The sequence below is a fragment of the Protomyctophum parallelum genome (genome assembly GCF_964188405.1).
Source record: "Protomyctophum parallelum genome assembly, chromosome: 11".
Classification (NCBI taxonomy): Eukaryota; Metazoa; Chordata; class Actinopteri; order Myctophiformes; family Myctophidae; genus Protomyctophum; species Protomyctophum parallelum.
This window is the reverse complement of record NC_139707.1, coordinates 22,420,802-22,446,063: the sequence shown is the minus strand read 5'-3', so window position 1 is coordinate 22,446,063 and position 25,262 is coordinate 22,420,802. Positions and strand designations below refer to the sequence as shown.

Below are 25,262 nucleotides of genomic sequence, written 5' to 3'. Positions count from 1 at the left end.
ACCAATTTAATGGTGTGGTACTGAGACTAGATCACAATATATCTTTGAGATTTGTATCTGGTTGCCTCCTTTCATAACAAGCACACCTACTTTCTGATTACTGTAGAAGGGGTCCAGGTCCTCCAAAGGTGTTGACACCATTCCTTCGGGAATGTCCCCGTATATGAAGGGCAGCGTTTTCCCCGCCTCCAAGTCACTACTGGGCTTTGGCCCAGTCTCGTCACTGTGCTTTCTCTTCTCTCCCTTGGGCTTCCTGGCATTCTCCTCGGCGATCCGCTTCTCAATGGCCTTGAGGGATTCGCGACTAAAGGGGTGGATGCTCTCGGGTCCTGGCGGTGCAAGCAGCTGGGCCATGTTGTCATCCTGCACACTCAGAGTGGACAGCTAGCCTCTGACATGAGAGCAACCTGGGGGGACCAGTAACACCATGATTAGAGGCTGACCGAGAAGCTGGAAATCACCCTTTTTAGATCCTAACATGGGAAATAATCAACAGTGTCAAAGCAAACTGTAAGCTCAGCTCAGTTGACCATGTATTTTATCCGAGGGGACGGATTAGACACAGGTGCAGGGGATGAGTAATCAAGGCAGAGAGAGCGAGAGACGGAGGAGACCTTAGAGTATATATGAATAGAGACGGCACACGGAGGAAACCCTGAGGAGAAATGGACAAAGTTGCCGAATTTGGTATTGCAGCGTGGGCCAAAACACATGAACACGCTGGTCCGTTGACTATCATTGTGCATGTTCACGATGACACATGAACGCTGTTTCATACGTGAATGCACGTGAACGCGTGCAATGATAGTCAACGGCAGCGCGTTCATGTGTTTGGGGCAAATCCATCGCAGAATGCACTCTGTTCCTACCCGGAAGGAGGAGTGAAATCGCCTCATGCGCTTTAGAGCAACTTAATGCAAGTGGATGGGAGGAGAACTCGCATTTGTTGCCAGGCCACAAATGCTTAACATTCAGAGCAGATCGGGGTAGAAGTAGATAGAAGTAATGTATCACTTAACCCTCATGCTATGGATTCCAGAAAAATCTCTCATTGGACTAATTGCTGTGGTATTGTTCATCAACTTTATTGTTACTTATTACCACCTGCTTTAGACTTAATAGCATATTTGTCTTAATATGATAGATTATATTTTCTAAATTACACTACTCATTACTGGGGAAAGTAGTACTTTTACAGTAATGTATTATTGACACGTTACTGCCCAACACAGTTGAGACCGGGGCTTCTAAACAATGCAGTCATGCATGTTGAGGGGCCTCTATGAAGCAAACCTTCCAAAGCATTTTCACTTTTGCCCATAAAGGCTAGCTGGCACACATTTTAATTACGCCCCTTCTAGTTACAAGATGTTCTGATCAGTTCTTGTATATAGCATGGTGTGGTATGGTGTCTTCTTGGGATATTAGTATGTATTTCACTATGCATTACAGTTTACACAGTATGTTTCAATATGATGTTATAGGTTACTTATTAAGTTCATTTCATTATCAGGTTGTTTGCATTGTGATGTAATCTTTGAATGAATGAATTAATTGGGAGCCAACTAGGTTTGGGTGATCTGTCAGGTGTCCTCGGCCAGTAGTGTCTTTGTATAGTTTCCTTTGTCTGAGAAGGAGCCAATATGATTGAAATGTCCCCTTGGTCGTAATTCAATAACTTGAGTATGGGAATATGATCCAGTCAGTGTGCAGACTCTATTTTGGCCTCTATTTTGGCCTGACCAACAAACCTACACTTGACTTTATAGTACATTTGCTTAAAATGGAAGAGAAGGGAGGTGGTGTGGATTGGTTCATTGGCCAGGGATGATTAAATTAAATAAAGAATGAGGCTAAAAGATCTGTCATACTACCTGCCAGCTATAGGAAATGAAGATCTAATGATCTCTACTCTACTCACTGAGATGTGAATTATAAGCATGTCCATGCCTGACTGCATCCCTTAACAACTTCCTAACTAAGCATTCTTAAATGTATAAAATTATCTTTTTAGGCAGTATTTGCTAAATTGAGGGCAGAGACTGGAAACATACGTAGATCTCCACCTAGAATCGAACCAGAAAAATTCTAGCTCGGCACGTACATCTCCGCCACTGACCCAAGGGAGTGCCTTGCCCGGCACAGAGTCAGTCGGACAGGCGGTTGTCCAGAACCACTGATTCAACCAATATGCCCATAATAGGCATATACAGTATGGAGATCCGGTTTGTCCAGGACCGCCTACCGCTATATGGTCATGTGCATGAATGGGCCTGACAGACTCATAACACAACGTTCATTTTGGCTAGGAAACAAGGGTTGTGATGCACCAAGTGGGAAGTCGTCGGATCATATTTTTGATAAATCTGCAAGAAAGGGACACAGCCACAGACACACAGACGGTATAATTTGTACTCTGACAACAGGTACAACGGGTATTGCATAACCAAGTGTGACATGCATTACCAACTTGCATCGTTCCTGGCCTGCATCGTTCCTGACCAGCATCGTTCCTGCTTAATGCCAATGCACTATCCAGTCAGTTAGATTGATTGATTAAAAATTGTATTCACAGTTTGTAAAATGGGTACATTTCAAACGAAAGTCAATACAAAAACTGCTACTAGAAAAAGCACTAAGACTTGTTTACATCAGGGTCCTCCTCCAATAGGAGCACACACCAGCTGGAGCAATGTTATACTTGAGAGTTGAGACTCAGACACAGAACAGAGTGAGACAGAGACTGAGAGACTATTCTATTTGGATAGTGATGGGATATTAAATATGAATGCCTCTCTGAATGTGTCACATCACTGAGATCCTCTGCCCGAGGTGAATCAATGCCACACTGGTTAGAACACTTTCACAATTTGCCCTGTGATACAAGAAATCAATCTCAACAAATGCTCAATTAATTGCTAAAAGCACTGACCAATTCTTGTTTACACATGAATATTTTAGATAGTGTTGAATACAGTTGTGCTTATACAATATTGATACAGTTATAGTATCAGCTTTCTTTTAACCCTGTTTAATTCTTCAAAAACAACAGATCTACAAGCGCACAACGTGTTGTCGACACGCAATGCGTAAAATAGGGCTTAAAAGGACCACTTTCAAGTTCAACCCATTTTCATCATCGGTCCTCACTAATGCCAATTATAACATTTCATTTCATTTTAACCATCTCAGAAAGCACATGCACTGAGACTGAGACCCTCTTTTCCAGTGGGGAAAAGGGGTGCAGTGGACAGTTCAGAAACCTGCAAACAAGAACAATGGCATGCTAACATTCCAGAAAGAGAAAGGCTGCTGTTTCTATTAGCTTTGAATCCCCATCAAAGAATGGTGTAGACAGGTTTCTGAACTGTCCAATAGCCCACCAACAATTATGGGCCATCTTAAAAATTGCCATCTTATAATGGGAATTAGAAAGGAGTAATTATATGAAAATAAGGTTGAAAAATGGGTGAATCCTTTAAATGGTTAATACTGTTGTTTCATAGACATATGCATGTATTGACTATAGGCTAGTCATCATTAAACCATTAAAACCGGTCACACGTAACATTGTGTCTATGGGGCATTGCATTAGAGCTGGACCAGAGCTAGAGATCTCTTATGATTTTCACCTGTCTGCAACGTCTAATGATGTCATATGATATCACTGTGAGTGATCAACACGAGTGGTATATTTATATTCATAGACTTGGTTATATTAGCCTACACGCAGTGTCACGCAGCGGATGGCTGCTGAGTGCTCCAGCACACTAAAAAGACTTAAGACGCACACGTAGCCGACGTAAACAGAATGTGGGAGATTCCAAGTTGAGTCACCATACAGGCATAAACTTAGATAAACAGAGTAAAACACTATGAAAAACATTCAAACATTACAAAATTAAACAAATTCAAGTTATTTAACTTGAGCCCCCCCCAGGGCTCCTTTTCTGCACCACACCAACTTCTAATAAATAACGATCAGTCACTAACAAGATTTTTGAGCGGTGCCTCCGCTCCATTACGGAGCTATGTCCGTCTGTCCATATGTCCGTATGTCTGTCTCTGTGTCTGTATGTCTGAGCACAGAAAGCTGCACAGTACACTACAATACAGTACAGTACAGAGCACAGTAGAGTACAGTAACTATAACAATAAATGTATAGTTGCACCGCTCAGTTCACACAGGTGTGATATTCGCATGAGAGCAGATTTGGGTAAAAAAAAAGCTTAAATAAGTTACCAAACCCAACCTCCTCAAGCTAGTACTCAAATCAATGTTGTTAGACAGCGGGTTGAAGTTCCCTGTCTTATTTTGCTTTGAAAAGATATGCTGTTTAGGTTACAATCTAATTAGGTATGCATTGTCTCACAATAATCAAGTACCTCAACTTAGCTGTTATCATATTGATGCTGATGGTCATTATTGATCAACCACAAAACAATATAATGGATGAATTACTTTTGTGTTCCTTTTAGTGGGTTTCTGAGTGGTGTGGTGAAGTACCCTTAAACATGCTTGGATTGTCAACTTGTACCCAATACAAGACTGTTACTGATTATTCACTGACATTATTTTTGAGTGGTGCAACCACTCCATTATGGAGTATGTGTGTGTGTGGGTGGGTGGCTGGGTGGCTGGGTGGGTGCGTCTGAGCACGAAAACAGCATGGTTGTTTTTCACCACCTGTGCGCAACCTAACACACACGCACATATTAACTGTATATATGGTGATTTTGGGTGTGCCAGTACAGTACAGTACAGTACAGTACAGTACAGTACAGTACAGTACAGTACAGTACAGTACAGTACAGTACAGTACAGTACAGTACAGTACAGTACAGTACAGTACAGTACAGTGGGACCACCACACGGTAACTCTGTTACCACACGGAGTTGCAACACTCACTTCACACAGGTGTGATTATTTGCACAACAGACAACATGCTTGTAATAATTTTCTGAAACTATGAAATAATGCAAAATATATGCTCCATTGTAGAAACTGTGTCACAGTAGCAGCAGATCTATAAGTTCACAAGATGCAGTATCTGTGAGCTTGTAGATATGCTATAAATCAGGTTTCAATTCAAACATTGACGTATTGTCCAATGTAAAAGGTCAACCTTTGGTGACCAACTTCTAACACAGTATATCATTCATCTGCTCACCACTCAAAAACAACTTGAGATATGAACTGCCACTTTGAAGCTTCAAATAGGCCCACTTCAATTTATCGGGACCTGTCAGCTTTGTGACCTTGCACAGGTGAACCTAAATGGACACAATAGAGCGCCTGAATCCCCTCGATTCCCCTGGTTCACGGAAGTAATTTCTCTATGGAGAATAACATGGGGTCATCTTAAAATCGTTTCATATAAGCGTTGTGGTCCAAAAATAAACAAGCTGTCTCTGCGTTATTGTCAGGGAGGTGTCTCTGTATTGTTTGCAACAGTCAGTCACTCATATATGATACAGTCTGCTTCTAGCGAAAATGTAACTAATTCAGTAGCAGTAACAATAGCGTTTTCTCTCAGTCAGTTGATTCAGATTTTCCATGCAGTGCTTATATAAAGATCTAAAATCCCCCTATGGGGATTACAATGCAAATAAAAAGTACATGAACCCGTGGATTTGCGCCCTATACTGATATTGACATCAGACTTCGGTGCTCTATTGTCGTCTCCACCAGGCCGAAGGCATGGGGAGAGAGTATGTTTTGCACTCTGTGTCCGTCCGTGTGTCTGCCAAAGCGAAATAATTTCTCTCGCAGATTAGCAGTTTCAGCCTGGTTATGCCAGGCTAGTTCTTCTGATCAACATATTTACTTTATTCAACATTATATTAGATCTGTCAATCCCACAATTTTTTCCAGCCAATTACAATGTCATGTCACCCCTGTGATCATGCGTCAGTAAATCGGAGGGGACTTATGGATGAAAATGGAATTGCTTTTGGCTCTGGGTTGATTAAACCACCTGCGACATGTGATTCAAATTTGGGATGGATTGGACATTCCGTTCGTGATTTGTGGCAATTTTTGTACAATAGGCCCCTCCCACTAACTTTTGGACAGATTTGGACTAAATCTGTAGGTGAAGGACCAAAAAGTGTGTTTTGAAGAAAGTTCAAAATGGTGGAAAATCTATCCTGACGGAAATGTGCGTCCGTGGTCCTATGGTTTGAACCTACGGTTCAAATAAGCCAAAACATAAAGTGGGCTGTTTTTACTTAAAACCTTTTCACATTTTGTATATATATATTTAAAAACATACAAAATTGGATATAGCTGTAGGTCAAATGGGTCATGACTCATGACCTATGCCTGTTCAAAAAAGCCTTTCGCCAATGTTTGTGAGTTAAGTTTCTTCGCCGCACACAACACATCAACCTTGTACTGATTTTCTTTATGATCCTGTCATAATTAATCATCTACCTACAACACACTACAAGTTTCATCTACTGTAAGTCTATATTCACTGCTACTTATATGATCACTCAATACCAAATACACGCCCACAAGCCACAACAAACGTTCCTGATCTGTTGTTATTTTTTTCCTATTCTCAACAAGACATAGACCCAACACCATAATCCACTGTCAACATTGTGACATCTATGGAAAGTCTATCTATAGACTGTCTGCTAGCCACAATCATTAGCCTATACTAGGATGCAGGGCAAACATAGATCTTTACAGAGAGAGAGAGAGAGAGAGAGAGAGAGAGAGAGAGAGAGAGAGAGATAGAGAGAGTGTGTGTGTGTGTGTGTGTGTGTGTGTGTGTGTGTGTGTGTGTGTGTGTGTGTGTGTGTGTGTGTGTGTGTGTGTGTGTGTGTGTGTGTGTGTGTGTGTGTGTGTGTGTGTGTGAGAGAGAGAGAGATTTAGTTAGTTAGTTGTATGGTGTGGTTACTGTCCATGGTACTGAAAGTTTCCTCCATTGGGTTTACCAAAATGCTGCAATGGGACAAGCTAAGTTGGAAGTCTGTCAATATTATCTTAATGAGCAATGTGGGTTGATCATCTTGGACTATGAAGATATATGGGCTGTATTTTGCGTGTCTTAAGTACCAGGTCTTATTCCCTAACTTGAGTAAACTAAAGACCTGGAGGCGTGATCAATGCTCTTTGGCCACTCAGAATAGCCAAATGGCATTGATCACGCCTCCAGGTCTTTAGTTTACTCAAGTTAGGGAATAAGACCTGGTACTTAAGACACGCAAAATACAGCCCATATATATAATGTCTAACTACTACAGTGCATGCATGGGCGATAAGTGGGGCTAGGCCTTTCCCTATAGAAAAGCTTTGATAAACATATAGCCCACCATTGACATAGCTTGCTACACAGGACGTCACATTACTCTGTGTGGGATCTTGTAGTCTAACACACTCACGCCCACCAGGGCACCACCTCCATCCACTGATGATGAGACACTTATCCACTGATGAGAGCTCCTGCCACGGGTCTCCATCCACTGATTAGAGGGCCTTCCGGGACACCTCTCAATCCACTGATGAAAGCTCCCCAACCACCACTTGCATGGAGCTTACAGGACATCTTCCTGAGACTCGTATTAGGGCGTTGGCGAAATAAACAAGTTATATGATGTGATTATTTTTGAGGGGCGCTAGCCCTCCTATATGTCCAGCTTTGAGGGTTTGTGTACACACAAACATTGAAGACAAAAGTGAGGACGCAAATTGTGATTGGCCAGAATGAGATGATGTATGATGACGTATGATGATAAGAGCACCCCTCACTTCACACGGGTGTGATTTTTTAATCAGTTAATCTTACCAGGGGAGAGCTGTTGGTTTTAATTTGTTCATAGCCAGGGAGCCAGCCATCCAAATTTGTATTTGTATTAGGTTTAATGATTGTCTTTAGTTCAATGTTTGTTTTGTAAACACCATTGACAATGAAGGGAAAATGTACGTCATTGAATTGTATCTTTATTAGACTTTAATATATTAGCGCCCCTCACTTCACACGGGTGTGATTCTTTCTATTCATTTGGTCATTAAGGTGAGGTCTGCTCTGCCGGGATTATCGCGAAAAGAAAAAAAAGTTATGGACATTTTTCTATACCCCACCATAGACAACAATTCGGCCATATCCACTGTGCTGACCTCATCACATTTGTGATGACGGCTATCACCGTTTTTAGGCCAAGGAGTGTTTTTCGTGCAAAACTAATGCTTGGAATGGATTCAGAATCATGAAAACCCCCTTGTTTGACATGCCACATGCTACTTAAAGTATGATGACATTATATTGGTTGCTATGGTGTGATATACAAAAATGGCCATAACTTTTTTTTCGCAATGTTTCCGGCAGAGCAGACATCTCATTCTGTGGACCTTAATGACGGAAAAAACGTAATTAGAAAAAACACAACTAAAAAGTATGTCATGACATCACAGGTTAATCCTTAACCGTTGAGCTTTTGGGCCTGTGGCTCCCCGGCTATATTACAAGAAATTGGGGCAACTCAGGGGCAAGTTGAAGGGCTATTTGACAGGTCTATAGGCCTACTATAGTAGTGGGCAATGTCCACTGAATGCAGGGCATGGTTCCGAAGTTCGATGTGGACTGGTACTGCACCATTGCGTCTGCCATGCCCGTATAGGTTGCAGATCACTGTCTGTAAATGCCTGATTTCAACCCCGCTATTTTGGCATATAGGCCAACAACAGGAACAACAGGACACAAAGTTATTTCTAAGCTCCCGATGACTTGATAACATAGTTAGGTATAGGGACCAACGTGACGTCAGAGCAAAGACGAGAGTAGAACAGAACACAGAAGACCTAGGAGCTACATGTTTTCTCCACTTTCTCTATTCGCCTATAACAACCCTTGGGGCACACTTCACAGCCTTCTCCAGCTCAGGCCTAAACCAAGGTCGTTTGGAAGGTGGAAAGACGAAAGTCGTCCCAGAAAAACTAAATATCAGAAAACCTATTTTATGTAGCCTCAGCCTATCTCGGTCAAATTCTACCACAAAAAGGTTATTGTCGAGTTGAAAACTTACCGCCACATAGCCTACCTATTTTAAGGAACAAAATACAATTTGGTCAATCCCACACAACTTTAATCACTTAACATAAACGACCAGGGAGACAGAACTTTAACAGCAATAATAATGCAACTCACCGACGGGCTGTTATCCTCGGCAGGTGAAGCTAATCGAAAATCATTACGAGGCAAGGTTTTTGGTATAAAAAATAATAATCAATGTCATTCCACATTTCAGTCTTCGTTTTTCCCCGTTTAGTTCAGAATGAATATTTTCCAGCTTGAAAAGAAGGGAAAAACTGTCGTCCGTCTGTCGGTGCAGCACCGACTGTTGCGCTTCCGGATGTTCCTGGGTACCAAATGACAGCAGGGCTCCAGGGCTCCAGTGAGAGGCTTTGAGCGCTCAGCCGCTCACACAATTACTGTGCTGGTCATCAGCAACAAGCGTAATGTCGGGAATAGGGCAGTAATTTGTCTCGGAAACTGAACAAGTCTCACTATTAGGCTACTACGACTACAGGCTACTGCTACTACTACTACTACTAGCTATTACTAGGCCATCTCTAATGATTTCTCCATATATGTTTTAATGTTGTAGCCTACTTTCTAGTTTCTAGGAATGTTTGGAACAGTGTGTGTGATATAGAGTGCCGCGAGTAATGTCAATGATGTGTGTTGTGGGTGGAATCTGAAATGTCGAGTGTGTTGCTTGAAGTCTGATAAGAATGGAGCCTGGATGACGCCAGGGTACTTTCATTATGGCCCCGCCAGTGTCGAGGAGCTGCCTAAAACAGTAACACTGCCAGGGATCCCACCAACCAAGTGCACGGCCAGGGTATGAACATTATCCTTTGAGCCTGCACCAAAAGTGCGATGTAATAGCGTCGGTATGGGGATGGACGTGCGCAAAAAGCTTTAGGCGCACTTCCAAGAGAATGAGGTCACCTGGTGGTTGTTAACAGCACTACTAAATTAAATCCTACAGACTACAGTACACATGCAGAACTTTAGAGTTAGACTGTACTGTATGGATATCAAATTAACCACCACTTGTGTGTGGAAATGTGTGGAAAAGGTCTTGGTTGTAAAGATTGTGCCGGCTTTTCTTTGTGCCCACAAAGTGGGCGCGGACCATAGACTCGTGTGCGTAAATGTAGCCTCACTAGCCTGCATGAACAGGGTAGATCAGTCATAAATTTGATGAACTATGCATCCAATAGGAGGCGGTGTTGCGATGTTTTAAAAAAGTTCAATGCTGTGTTAAAAACCCTCATTCATTTTCATTGCAGATTGAGAAGTAAACACTGGAATTTGCGGTCAATGTTAGAACCTGAAAACGAAGCGACAAGCCGATAATCAACAGGTGCATACAATGGCTGAACAGGTACAGTGATGCCTATTAGGCATGCCATATAAATTCATTTATTTACGTTGTGAAACTGATAGATTTGATTTTAATTTCATCAATCATTTTCTTCTTGGACCAGTTGAACAATGAAAACAAGAGTATCCTTATTCCTGCTGAAAAAGTGGCCGGAGAGACAGGAAGAAGATCAATGATCATGGCAACATTCAATTTCATGAATTCAATATTAGGATCTGGAATTATAGGTAAATATCCAATTTAAGTATTGATGAGCAACCCTTTAATGATGTTAACGAAAGACCATAATTTAGACTTGGTGTAAAACTGCATGTTTTATCTATGAATCAGTAGGACTATATTTCTATAAATGGGTTCTAATTCCTGAGTTTTCGAGCAGTAGGCCTAACTAATAACAAAGAAAACTAACATTCCAGCATCAATCGGTATTAAGCGAGCTGCCCTATGGATCATATGACTAGCGCCTGCAGCACGCCGGTGCCCCCCAGTGCTCCCACCCCTCCTTTTAACTCTTTCACCCTCACAGGTTTCATGAGGTGGAAGTAAGTCATTATTAGCCTAGATTCTAACATTTTAGAAATTACCACAATGTGGAAATATTCTGTTACCTCTATTTAAAAAAAGCACAAAAGTATTAGAATAAAAATATAGCCTACTCACAGTTAAAAATATATAAGTATAGCCAATTTTACAATTCGATAAAATAATACTGTATGCGGTATACTGTGTGTGTGTGTGTGTGTGTGTGTGTGTGTGTGTGTGTGTGTGTGTGTGTGTGTGTGTGTGTGTGTGTGTGTGTGTGTGTGTGTGTGTGTGTGTGTGTGTGTGTGTGTTCTTCTTTTTCCCCTTTTTCTTCTACTTCAGGTCTACCATATGCATTAAACCAGGCAGGCCTTCCTTTTGGCCTACTGCTTCTGATAGCTGTAGCTTTCATTACAGGTGGGTGTATCTCAATATGGTAATAGGGATTAAGGGTTGCATGAAATTGACCATCAAATAACACACTGCTTATACTTCAATGACAGATTACTCAATCATCCTATTGATAAGAGGAGGTAATCTATCGGGAACAAACAGTTACCAGTCATTGGTTTACATCACTTTTGGATTCCCGGGATACTTGCTTCTGTCTGCACTACAGTTCCTATACCCCTTTATTGGTAAGATGTGTCTAATCTTTATTTCAGACAGAAGTCATTAGCACATAAGTGTAACATACAATAACATAAGAGACATACGATAACATAAGAGACATGCAATATGAGAAAAATATTTTAAAAAAAGAAATAAAAGAAATAAAGTACAATAGTGCAATATAAGTACTATAGTGCAATACCTAATCTATACCTAATCAGCAGAAAGCTGCTGAGCCAGTGCTTGCACAACCTGGATGTGATCCGGTATTGGTAACAGCTCTTTATAGGGTTTGTTAGCGCCACTATAATGCTGTTGTTTGACAGTTCCAAGTGCTGAATATAATTGTAGGCCTACATGAGTTGCCTTAACAGTGCCTCACAAGTGGGCACACCAACAGAAGTGAACAGCTGACTGGCACTATGCCACCTATATGAAGAAGTAATCTCATGGCATCGTTGTATGCCACTCTGAGCCTTTGCATGCTTTTCATGCTGTAATAGGACCATAAATGAGCCGTATACCCGGGGACCACCTTACACATTAGATAATGTGTATGAAATGCATTAAAGTAGTTCAGCCTTGATACAATAAATAATGTTTTTTTCCTTTCTTTCCCCCCCCCCCATAGCCATGATCAGCTACAACATTACAACTGGTGACATATTGACCAAAGTATTTCAGAGAATACCAGGAGGTAATGTATGCCACATATAATTTTTCCACCAAAAATGGGAGCCAAACCCCTTTCACACAGAAAATACCCTAGTTTTGTTGTGGTATTATAGACGCACGGCGCACACTAGTATGACATATGCACAAAGACAAGAACACAATGGTAAAAAAAATAAAAAAATCTTTGAAGCTAAGTGAGTTTGAAACTAAGTGAGGCTAAGTGAGTTATACGTTGCAAAAATTGATAATTTGATGATATTCTGAAGTGAGAGACTTTGTGGCCATTCAAGTAGACTCTATTGCTAGTAGACACTATAAGGTGTCAGGTGTAGGTAGAGGACCACCTGACACATTAGATCTTCAGTGTTAACTTTGAAACATTCACTCTAATGACATCAAAACTAACAAGTATGGTCAGGGTGCCTACAGATAATTCCTTTTCTACTTCTAGTTGAAAAAACAAAAAAGACATCCGTTTTTTATTCTAAAGCAAAAAAAAAAAAAATCACCTACAGTAGGCACCCTGACCAAATACAATTGAGGACTCAGGTCTTGTGTGTGGGGGATCACAGTGCAAATCATTGAACCTTATACATACACACTAATATCCTGATTAATAATCAGGTTATGTAAATACTTCAATTGACATGTTTACATGCATAGCATTAGTGTGATTATGGCAATGACTTGATTAGGCTACAAGGAATGAAACTGTTCCCATGGCAAATCCATATGGTACTGGGGTCAAATCCATATGTTACTGGGGTCCGTGTGTTCACTGAGCAGGGTCATTTAGTTTGGCTAAACTATCAGGGAAGTTTGCAGAGTCACTAACCCACAAAATTAGTGTTTTCTTTTTACTTTAATGGAGATGTTGGAGTTTTTTAGACTTTTATTCGCATTTGCCACAGCCATATGCAAAGCTCCCTGCTTTTGTCCCACTCAGTCAGAAATCTCATGGTATGGAGTGTCTCCAACCGTGATAAAGACTCCATTTGATATTACAGTATGTATTGTAAAGTATATATCCATCGCCTTATTAGTAATAAAGACAATGAGAATATAGCGTTAATGCAGCATCCATGACAGGCATAATTGACATGCTGAGTTCCTTTTGCATTGGCCACTTCCGACAGTTCATTGCGTACAGTGGTGGTATTATAGTTTGTGCTGATTGGTCAGCCAACAGTTATTAGATTAGATTAGATTAGATTAGATTCAATTTATTGTCACTGCACAGAGTATACAAATACTTAGACAATGAAATGAAGGGTGTACAAAGAGTGCACTGAGCCGCTGCACGTGAGTGCGCCGCCACTAGTTTCTTCCTTGCAGAAAAAAAAGAAAGATATTGGAGGATGCGGGGAGGGAGGCAGGGTTCGGGTGGGGGTGTTGACAGAGAGGGAGGGGGGGTGGGGGGCATACATAACATCACATTACAATTGTCATTGTATCGTGCAGGCACAGAATCACTTGGGTGGGGGGCAGGGCGGGTTGTAGGTCTGGGCTATCACTCCTATAGGCATGATATGGCTTATGACCCTCTTCTTCCTTTAATCACTTACCTCACCCAGTGCAAATTCATTCTGGATATGTGAAAGGTCACGTTTTATCACACAGGCCAGCCTTCAGTTGACCACCTGGGTAAGAGAAGTGATAAAATTACAGCAGGTTCTGCTTCTGATGATTGGTCAGCTGCAATATAACGGCAATAAGACCAAAGAAATCATTGTAGACTTTAGGAAGTCCAAAGGTATCCACATTCTTTAACATTAAATTCCTGGGCATACACATCACAGACACATTCACATGGTCACTCAACAACGAGTACATCCTCAAGAAGGTGCAGCAGCGACTGTACTTTCTGAGGTGCCTTACATTTTTTGGCTTAAGTACAAAAGGACTAGTGAACTTTTATCGCTGTATAATTGAAAGTGTCTTAACTGGCTGTATCACAGTGTGGTACGGTAACACGAACGCTCAGGACTGCAACAGGTTGCAGAGGACCGTTAAAACAGCAGCTAAAATCATCGGCAGCACAGAATTACCCAGTCTCCATAACATCTACACCACTCGTTGTATGAAAAAAGCCCACAACATCATGGAAGACACCAGCCATCCCGCAAATACCCTGTTCAAACTACTCCCTTCCAAAAAACGCTACCAGAGCATCAAATCTCGTACCACCCGTCTCAGTAACAGTTTCTACCCTCAGGCAGTCAGGCTGCTGAACAGCTGACCTTGAACTGTATTGCACTGTTTTGTCACTTCACTTGCACTTTTTTTTCTGTTTTTTTGTCTTTTTCTTGCACTATAGATGATTGTTTATGTCTGTGCATGTAAGACTGAGAGTGCTCTGAGCAAAATAATTTTCATTGTATTTATACTCTGTATCTATACACATGACAAATAAACCTGAACCTGAACCTGAACCTAGGGCTGACACAGCAACTTCTCTGCAGCTGTGGCCATGGAGCTCAGCAAGATTAGATTAATGAACCCACCATGTCAAACATGGATGAGACTTGGCCGCCATACATGACTGCTTCTTCTCGGCTGAGGAGACACTGGAGTAACCTGACGCTGCCAGATCCAAAAAGCTTGCTACACAAATTTGTTTCACAGCATTTTTGGATCTGGGATCTCGGGAGCCAATTCGATGACAGGGCTGTTCCTTTTTTCAAGATACTTGGTAGATGATTGGATGGGACCGTCTGTCCATCACCGTGTGGGCGTGCAAACACAACCAATCATATTGACGTGTCTATATAGTTTCACATCCGGTTTCGCACATATCCCGCTCTTAGCTCACGCTGATTGGTCCGGTACGGAACGGATTTTTGTCAGCTCAACTGCCTGAGAGATCCCAGATGATTGCTGTGTTGGGGAACATGGTTACCCAATACCGCCCTCATCTGGCAGCGTCAGGTTAACACTGGAGTTCATCTGGAACCAAAACACAAGCAGAAAACCGCAACCTTCGTTGGTTCACAGAATGGCTGTGTATTGGTGAGGCTGGCAAGCAGCAGCACCACGTGCTGTGTTTTAACAATTATAAATTATCCATACGGCCCAGGCCGTAGCGTAACGGTCTGGGCACCGGACTGGTGATCCAGTCGCAGTGTGCCGCGGGTTCGACTCCCGGACCCGACACGGCCTTTACTGCATGTCATCCCCCCATCTCTCTCCCGTTTCCTGTCAGCCTACTGTCTGTCCCTTCAAAAAAATCAATAAAAAGGCGTAAGCCGCAAAAAAAAAAGAGTACAGTATAAATTATCCATACTGTCTAGAAATCCCAGCGGGACTCTCTTTGCTTTTGTGTCAGTTTTCTGTGGTGATGCGTGGAATCTTCAATGTTGTTCTAAGAATTTCATATAAGCCATACAACAGAGGGGGAGGGAGAGAGGAAAGCTAGGACAGTAGTCAGTAGAGAGTAGGACAGAGAGCCTATTTTACCCTCAAACCCATGCTGGGTACCACATGGGCTTTGCGATGTATTGTCAGCGGCAGCGCAATAGCCTAACCTGCTGGGCAAGCTGAGGCACCTTTTTTCTGTTTGTGGTAAATAACCGTAGAAGGGTCAAATCAGGGAATTAATGTCCTGTGTCAATGCCAGGTTTTCAGTGTGAAAAGGGTATAACAGTATGCACATCTATTTCTAAACCATGCCATAATTTATTTTAAATTATTAAAACTATATATAAAGCATCTTCCTCTATAGCTCATTCTGTGAAACTTATGTTCATGGTTGATATTAATACATTTGATCATGTTTTCAGTTGTTCCAGGCCACATACTTGCAGAACGTCACTTTGTGATCTTGGCATCCACCATTCTATTCACAATACCTCTCTCACTTTTTCGCAACATAGGAAAGCTTGGGAAGGTAAGTCTACTCTGCCCTACAAACAAAACCAAATAGCAAATGGGTTTCAACTGGTCAGCCAAATGAGATATTGGCAAATAAGTGATATATATATATATGTATACACATATCACATATATATCAGTGATATATTACTCTAATTGTTAATTAATCTAATCTGTTCTTGAGATAATTGTTTATCCCCCAAAACCACGAAGGCTAATTTGACTTTTGGGATGAAAAAATAAGTCAGTGTGTCCAAAAACGTTATTACTGCACTTTGGCTTTCAGTGTTAATTTTGTTGACTAAGATTTAGTCAACTAAGACTAGACTAAGACTAGGGCTGCAACGATTCATCGATTCATCATAATCGAATCAATTATTCAATTAGTTGTCAACTAATTTAGTAATCGATTAATCGAATCGGCAACTAATCACTATTTTGCAATTTATCATAGGTGTTTTCCATGCACTTAACCATTTTTCCAGTGTTAAGTGTAAGTAAAGTAAAAGAGAAGTGAGCCATCTCTCTTCCCTTACAATCTGATGATAGTTGCACAGTATAGCGACTGCAAAGCAAAATATGACACATAATGATTATAATATCAAGAACAATATTTATTTTTAAATGACCTATGTATTTGAGTTCAGAAGAGTACTGTTCCTTCTAGACTGACACATGTGTAGCTATTCTTTAATCACATGTATGCAGTCAGAATAAGCCTAAAGAAACCATGAGTTGCTTTAATTAATTTTAATTTAGTTTTATTTGAATAGCAGCCTAATCATAGCTAAATAAGTGTCATAATCCGATTAATCGTTTAAATAATCGGCAGATGAATAGATTATGAAAATAATCGTTAGTTGCAGCCCTAGTATTGTCACATTTTAACATGGGGTATTGCCACATTTTAACATGGGGTATTGTCACATTTTAACATGGGGTATTGCCACATTTTAACATGGGGTATTGTCACATTTTAAGTTTTTAACATGGGGTATTGCCACATTTTAACATGGGGTATTGTCACATTTTAACATGGGGTATTGCCACATTTTAACATGGGGTATTGTCACATTTTAACATGGGGTATTGCCACATTTTAACATGGGGTATTGCCACATTTTAACATGGGGTATTGCCACATTTTAACATGGGGTATTGTCACATTTTAACATGGGGTATTGTCACATTTTAACATGGGGTATTGTCACATTTTAACATGGGGTATTGCCACATTTTAACATGGGGTATTGTCACATTCTAACATGGGGTATTGTCACATTCTAACATGGGGTATTGCCACATTTTAACATGGGGTATTGTCACATTTTAACATGGGGTATTGCCACATTTTAACATGGGGTATTGTCACATTTTAACATGGGGTATTGCCACATTTTAACATGGGGTATTGCCACATTTTAACATGGGGTATTGCCACATTTTAACATGGGGTATTGTCACATTTTAACATGGGGTATTGTCACATTTTAACATGGGGTATTGTCACATTTTAACATGGGGTATTGCCACATTTTAACATGGGGTATTGTCTCATTTTAACATGGGGTATTGTCACATTTTAACATGGGGTTTTGCCACATTTTAACATGGGGTATTGTCACATTTTAACATGGGGTATTGCCACATTTTAACATGGGGTATTGTCTCATTTTAACATGGGGTATTGTCACATTTTAACATGGGGTATTGTCACATTTTAACATGGGGTATTGCCACATTTTAACATGGGGTATTGTCACATTTTAACATGGGGTATTGTCCCATTTTAACATGGGGTATTGTCACATTTTAACATGGGGTATTGTCACATTTTAACATGGGGTATTGCCACATTTTAACATGGGGTATTGTCACATTTTAACATGGGGTATTGTCCCATTTTAACATGGGGTATTGTCCCATTTTAACATGGGTTATTGTCCCATTTTAACATGGGGTATTGTCTCATTTTAACATGGGTTATTGTCACATTTTAACATGGGGTATTGTCACATATTAACATGGGGTATTGTCACATATTAACATGGGTTATTGTCACATTTTAACATGGGGTATTGTCACATTCTAACATGGGGTATTGTCACATTCTAACATGGGGTATTGTCACATTTTAACATGGGGTATTGTCACATTTTAACATGGGGGTATTGTCACATTTTAACACGGTGTTTTACCACCTTTTAACATGGGGTATTGTCACATTTTAACATGGGGTTTTGCAATTTATCATAGGTGATTTCCATGCACTTAACCATAGTTTTTCCAGTGTTAAGTGTAAGTAAAGTAAAAGAGAAGTGAGCCATCTCTCTTCCCTTACAATCTGATGATAGTTGCACAGTAGCGACTGCAAAGCAAAATATGACACATAACGATTATAATATCAAGAACAAGAACAATATTTATTTTTAAATGACCTATGTATTTGAGTTCAGAAGAGTACTGTTCCTTCTAGACTGACACATGTGTAGCTATTCTTAAATCAAATGTATGCAGTCAGAATAAGCCTAAAGACACCATGAGTTGCTTTAATTAATTTTTATTTGAATAGCAGCCTAATCATAGCTAAATAAGTGTCATAATCCGATTAATCGTTTAAATAATCGGCAGATGAATCGATTATGAAAATAATCGTTAGTTGCAGCCCTAACTAAGACTAAACAATTTCAGATGACTAAAATAGAACAAAAACTAAATAGTGTATTCAAAAGACTGACCAAGACCAAGTATGACATCAGTGATGTTTTAAGGACACACTGTTCATACTATGCTATTAAAACGTGTGTTCTTCTTAGGTATCGTTCCTGTCAATGATGTTAACCCTCATCATCCTCATCATTGTCATTATCAGAGCTGCTACATTAGGACCACAAATGTATGTCATATTCATCCACATTATGCTAGACTCTAATCATTTCAAGTGATCGTATATGCTTTTTTTGAAATGCACTTTCATTCACTCTTTAGCCCCCCTACAGTAAATGCTTGGGCATTTGCCAAGTGGAATTCTATTCAGGCTGTTGGTGTTATGTCTTTTGGTGAGTTAAGTGTGATAATGATGTCAGTGTTAAAAACTGCATTGATGTGGTGAAATACAAAAGTGCAGTAGGATCAAACATTTGTTTGAACAACATTTGTATGTTGTTTTTGTCATTAGTAATTATATCATTAAAAAGTCAGTTTTGTCTGATAGAAATTAATGGTACAAGCATGGAAGCTGGCTTAAATGTAGAGTAAAACAAAAAAGCTTACCAACATTTTTGCTTTGACTAATACTAATATTAAACTAGCTGTGATCAAAATACGGTTACAAAGTGCTTTACATAAAACTGAAGAAGAAAACAACAAAAACTAAAATCAGTAACAAAAAAAAAACATCCTAAACAAAACAAGGAGTTACTTGAAAAATTGTTTTAAGAAGCAATTTAAAAGGAGGCTGATTATGGATGATTTACACTACAGTATGAGCAGAGCACTTAGCATAATTATGTTCCTGGCTGATACGCTTTTAGTCATTTAACACTATAGAACAGGGGTTCTCAACGTTTTTGGCTGGGGACCCAGTACAAATTGGCCGCTACAATAACCTTAATAATAGCGAAAATACATCATAAATAAATACTGAAACCAGATATAATCATTAAGGAAAGTTTATGCATGCACTATGTATACTATATAAACTCTTAATTAGCATTTTCCAGCCAGTTGCAAAAATAAAATAAAATAATGTGGCAACAACCCAGGGGGTCGCAACCCACGGGTTGAGAACCCCTGCTATACAACACTAAACAAAAGTGATTTTCACCTGGACAATTATATTTTTGTATGTTGCTGATGTCTGAGGTGGGTGGGTCTTTCAGTACCTTCATGATGCTCAGTGACATCATAGAAGGTATAGTTTATTTCCCTGCCCACATCCCTGTTTTTTTCTACAGGTTCTTGTGAATTTCACCCGTGTTTAGTGATAGAGAAAAATCCCATACACCCACAATGGACTTTTCTTTCCTTATTTTTGTGACTATGCGTGTGACTATGTGACTATGAGTAGCAGTAGGGGCAAAGGTGGCGCTGTTGTGCCAGAAACAGAAAGAGAGAGATAGTGCTGCACTGTTGCCTGCTAATGAGATATACTCACTACTGACGAGTAGTTCCGTAGTTCTGATTGGCTGCCTCGTCTCTACACAACCAGACACTTTTAATGCCATCATCTAAACAGTCGCACGAACCCGCCACCATGCAGAGTAATCTCGTAAGAGCGTGGCGACATTAGCATTGACTCCATAGAGTATAAAGAAGGATAGAGACTGAACCAGCGCGATAGCCCCGCCCCCCCGCTATTCATGTCAGTGGAAGTTGCTTAGTGGCGTTTTGAAGCACCCGGAAGAACCGTCTACTTCCGCATTTGACCACCAAATTTTGGTCATTCTATCTCAATGGGATAGTTCCAATGTTTGGAACTATAGCCCATAGGCACCCGCTTTGCGGCAAGATCAAAGCGTGTCGCCACCTTCCGCCATGATGATGTAGGCCTATGTGCGCAACGCAAATATGTCTCAAGTTCCATGTATTGCTGTAGGCCTAGAAGTATTTTTTATGGAATATTTTATTGGGTAAAATATACCCGTGTTTAGTGATCGTGTGACAAAAAAGGATGTCGTGTTCTAGGGTTAAAAAAATCTCCCAATGACTCCCATTCCAATGCTCTGACATGTGGAAGCAAATTTCCCCCTGTGCTTGAATCAACAGGTTTTTGAGCACTGGTAGTGCCCAGGGCTCTACGTGCAGCAGAGTAATTATTTCAGGGAGCCAAGGTTTTTGATCCAGCGGGGAGCTGGTGGAATCATTCAGTATTGATGGAGTCTCTCCAGTGAGTTCCACTGGAGAAAACGTGTAAAGCAGGGCCATGGGCCATGAATGCACTATAGGGCATCTGCTTTTATGTTGATGAATAGACCTATTCTTTGGAGGTGAATAGATCTGTCTGTATCCCCCTTTGTTGTTCCATTTGAGAGACCACCACTTTAAGACCAGACCTGGTGCTGTGGTCTGCAGCCGCAAAGTCAGTACTGCTGATTGAGCTGATAGTGCCATGGGAGGGACTGGAAGCTGCCTACTGGGCCGGCAGTGGTGGCTCAGGGGTAGAGTGGCCCGATGGCAACCACAAGGTTCCCAGTTCGAACCCGGGCTCCCCCAGAGTTAATTGTTAGTCGAAGTGTCCTTGCGCAAGACTCTGGTCCCCTAATTGCTCCCGATGTGCAGGTTGGTGCGTTGCATGGTTTCTTCCGCCATCAGTGTATGAATGTATGTGAATTAATTGGTGAATGTAATGCACAATCTATGTAAAGTGCTTTGGATAAAGGCGAAAGAAAGAAAGAAAATTATGCAGACCTGATTGCGGAGTGCAGGGAAAGTGGAAGGAGTGCGAGGATGTACCCGGTGGAGGTGGGAGCTAGAGGCTTTGTTGGCAGCTCCACGTCACGCCTGCTCATGGACGTGGGGCTACCGGAGACTGAGCAAGGCCATTAAAGAACTCTCAGAGGAAGCAGAGAAAGAAAGCCACTGGTTCTGACTGAGACGACGAGACAAGACTAAGTTGGGGGGGACATCAAAATAAGTTGCGCTGCAGGGGGTGTCAGGGAGACATGCCTGTTCACTGCCCCGCCATCAGGGGAAACATCCATGAATGGTGGTCCCCAACTGATGACCCTGCAGCAAAATGTCCTTTTTGGTATGCGGCCAGGTTTAGGCCTGGCTCAGGGAAGAGGACGCCCCTACCATGCATCGATGGCAGGGGAAAGAGAATCAATTTATCTCTGAATGTGAGTCACACTACAGCATGTGTTGACATTCAAGATTCAAGAGAGATTCAAGAGGTTTGTCACTCTCGCATCCAGATACAAGCAGTAAAAGCAGTGTGGCATGTTCCACAAGACTTTGCTAACTACAACAATAAAATACTACAATAAGAACATAATAATTATAATACTGGATGTATTTAATTTTTTTATTAAATGCTTTTGCATTTATGACCATGCTCATTTTTCAAGGTTCTTCAAATCCAGCTGCACTGTGAGGAGATTTAGGGATATTGAATTGGTCAGCACGTTACTCCAATGAACATGGGACTTATCGTTGCACGCTTGGAGAAGAGAGCCTCTGAGCCAGTCCTTCCAGAGCATAGTACAGTATATGACAGGGGGGCTGCTGTGAGAGTGTCTGTGTGACACTCAAGGGGTGAGTGTCTAGAATCCAGCACTGACAGCAGGACTAACACTAGAGCTACCAGGTGGTCTCCACTACTCTAACTAGTCTAGTCTACTAGTCTAATACTACTAGCGTAGTATTTACTTTACCCATACTCCATACGTATATGGCTAAATATTCAGATTTTAATGCACAATATTAATACCAATCTTCATACTATAAAAGTGCTCTGTGATGTGCATCCTGAATGGTCCGAGTTTGAAAGCTGTCATCCTTTGGAGGACGGACAGATATATTCAATTTGCGGTTTTATCAAGTACTGCAGGAGAAAGACTAAAATCACATATATGTGCAATATTGCTGTCTTATTACTTTCCTCTTGATCTCTAAAGAAGAATAAGGTAATCTGCTGTTATTCAGTTTGCACACTAGTTACTACTGCAAACAAGCGAAATAATAATAATAATAATAATAATCTAAACTGTAGTCGCATGGTTGTGACAGCAATGATGCTTTTAGTTTATTTTGTAGGACTATGAAACACTGATGCTGAGAAGATCTTCTTTCTATGTCTATCTTATAGCCTTTATATGCCACCACAATAGCTTTTTGATCTATGGCACTCTGAAGCAACCCAGTCTGACTAACTGGTCTCTACTCACGCATGTGTCAGTCGGCTCTGCTCTGATCGTCAGTGCTGTGTTTGCAGTCGCAGGATACACTACCTTCACTGGCTACACACAAGGTGATACTAAATGTGACATACACATACTGTATGTGCATTGTTACAACTGTCAAAAATGTATAAATGTTACTAAGCCACATCTCTCACATCTCTCTCCGTATAGGTGATATCTTTGAGAACTACTGCAGAAATGATAACCTGGTGACAATTGGCCGCTTCTGTTTTGGACTCAGTATAATAACCACATTCCCGCTGGAGTGTTTTGTGACAAGGGAGGTAAGCTAAGCCATAATGAATTGTGCAGAGATCATGTTAGTTGAGGTATTTAAATGCATAAACATTTTAAATACTGTGTCATAAAGATTAGATACATGCATGTGACTGCAGATCAAATTGGAAATAAACAACACTTCCCTCAAACTAATACTTACTACTGTAGCAACCAGTCAACTTTTACGGTAAGTGCTCGGAGTAGGAGTGACTAGGACAGTCAAAACATTATGCACAGCTGAATCCACAAGGTTTTTTTAATTAAATGTTCAGTTGTGGTTTTTTCTCCAGAATTTATTTTTTGTTAATAATACCCCCTGCCCCACAATGTGTACATACTACATACTGTAGATGCTGTCTTTGCCAACTCCTACTAGTTGGTTTGGGGAGGGTGTAGACAACCATGTGTCTCCATTCCATTCACACGTTGTCACTTGTCATTCACTTTTCACCTGACACTGGAATTGTGCTGGGAGGGCGTAACACGTGAGGACGAACAAACGTATCTTTCCTAACTTCGCTCCCTGCTGAACAGGCACTTCAAATAACTTGTAGTGCCTGTTAGCTCCCCTCAGTCCCCACGGTGGTGGGCAGGAACTGCACCCCTGTGGCACCATGAAACCCCACACAGCATTATTTAATGCAAATTTAAGTAGACAGCAAATTAAATTCAAACGTTAATGGGAGCTTCAACCTGGTTCACCTGTCAAGTACGTTTAGACACGTTTTCATTTGGTGTGTGTGTGTGTGTGTGTGTGTGTGTGTGTGTGTGTGTGTGTGTTTTCCAGGTTGTTTCCAAACTTATTTGCAGTAGAGATCTTACAAAGGTGGAACATTTGGTCATCACTTTGATCATCGTTGCTATATGCACTGCGATATCTATGACCTATGATTGTTTGGGAATTGTTTTGGCACTGAATGTAAGTCATACTTTTTCCCCCTTGCTCTTATACAGCACTGATATGTTTCTTCTGTTAAAACAAGGTGTTATTCTGCATTTAAAGGGATATTTCCCTTTCAAAAAATGTTTGGGTCATTTCATCGTCTACTCAGGCTTTTGTGAACACCCCAGACAGTTGCTTGATTCAGTATTTAGATCATTTGATATTCATTTGCCCCGCCCCTTTCCTATACATAATTTCCTATAAATTATGTATTTTCTTGAATGTATTAATTGGTACTTTACTTGTATACCTTCCAGGGTGTTGTGAGTGCTACGCCCCTCATCTTCATCATTCCCTCAGCATGCTTCCTCAAGCTCTCATCTGGTCGATGGTTCCAGGGTGAAAACCTGATAGCATCAATTCTTATTCTACTAGGTGTGTTTGTCATGGTAACTGGCTTGACCATGATTGGTGTCTACCCCCAAGACTGTTCACATGGTGCGGAGATGTTCTATTGTGCAGACGCCAATGTATCTGGCACCCAACCACCAAACTAACTATTTTTAACTTCTTCTGAAAACCTTACTCATGGTTTTATTTTTACGTTTTGTTTGTGTCATGTTGTTTTATTAATAAACATTTTAAATTGATTAGTGCCAATTCATGTCTCTGATCTTCTTGAAATAGGCCTATATGTTCCATATCCAGCGAGCCTTCAGTTGTATATCTCCCAAATTGTGGAACCAGCTACCTCATCATGTCACTGATGTCAGGCTGGCTCCCACACTGTTTTTAAAACCCATCTTAAAACATTTTTTTTTATTCCTTGGCTTTGAACCCTGATTGATATTTGTACTCTATATTTAATTGTATTGTGTCTTCATCTCTATGCCTACATATCTATTTGTTGTTATGCCTAATGCAGCACTTTGGTCAACTCTGTTGTTTTGAAATGTGCTCTATAAATAAAGTTGGATTGGATAAGGATTGGAATGTATCTTTTCACATATTTATTATCAATTATCTTTCAAATAATAATCGTCCAGGATTTCTATAAAATCGGCCACACGATGGCACTGTAACCAAATAAAGCACTCATATTAATCACATTAGT

The 25,262-nt window shown here is 40.7% G+C and overlaps 2 protein-coding genes across 2 annotated transcripts in view; one reads left to right on the top strand and one right to left on the bottom strand.

The window, feature by feature from the left end:
• The window catches only part of scn1laa (sodium channel, voltage-gated, type I-like, alpha), a gene marked incomplete at its 3' end in the record, with an annotated part of 35,891 nt that extends 26,619 nt beyond the window's left edge, over nucleotides 1-9,272 (bottom strand). The window contains exons 1-2 of the mRNA XM_083776725.1: nucleotides 9,160-9,272; nucleotides 91-407 (exon numbers count right to left, since the gene is read on the bottom strand). Coding sequence (XP_083632851.1) covers nucleotides 91-354 — 264 coding nt within the window. The 5' untranslated portion in view covers nucleotides 355-407; nucleotides 9,160-9,272. The remainder of the gene's footprint in view (nucleotides 1-90; nucleotides 408-9,159) is intronic.
• A 1,059-nt stretch (nucleotides 9,273-10,331) lies between these two features.
• On the top strand, nucleotides 10,332-24,705 carry slc38a11 (solute carrier family 38 member 11; the record flags this gene model as incomplete). Its single annotated transcript, XM_083776724.1, has 12 exons — nucleotides 10,332-10,405; nucleotides 10,509-10,632; nucleotides 11,270-11,344; nucleotides 11,431-11,565; nucleotides 12,171-12,236; nucleotides 15,994-16,100; nucleotides 18,901-18,980; nucleotides 19,073-19,143; nucleotides 22,893-23,054; nucleotides 23,158-23,270; nucleotides 24,053-24,184; nucleotides 24,466-24,705. Exons 1-12 carry the CDS (start codon nucleotides 10,394-10,396, stop codon nucleotides 24,703-24,705), a joined length of 1,317 nt encoding a protein of 438 aa, XP_083632850.1. The 5' UTR covers nucleotides 10,332-10,393.
• Nucleotides 24,706-25,262: the final 557 nt, after the last annotated feature.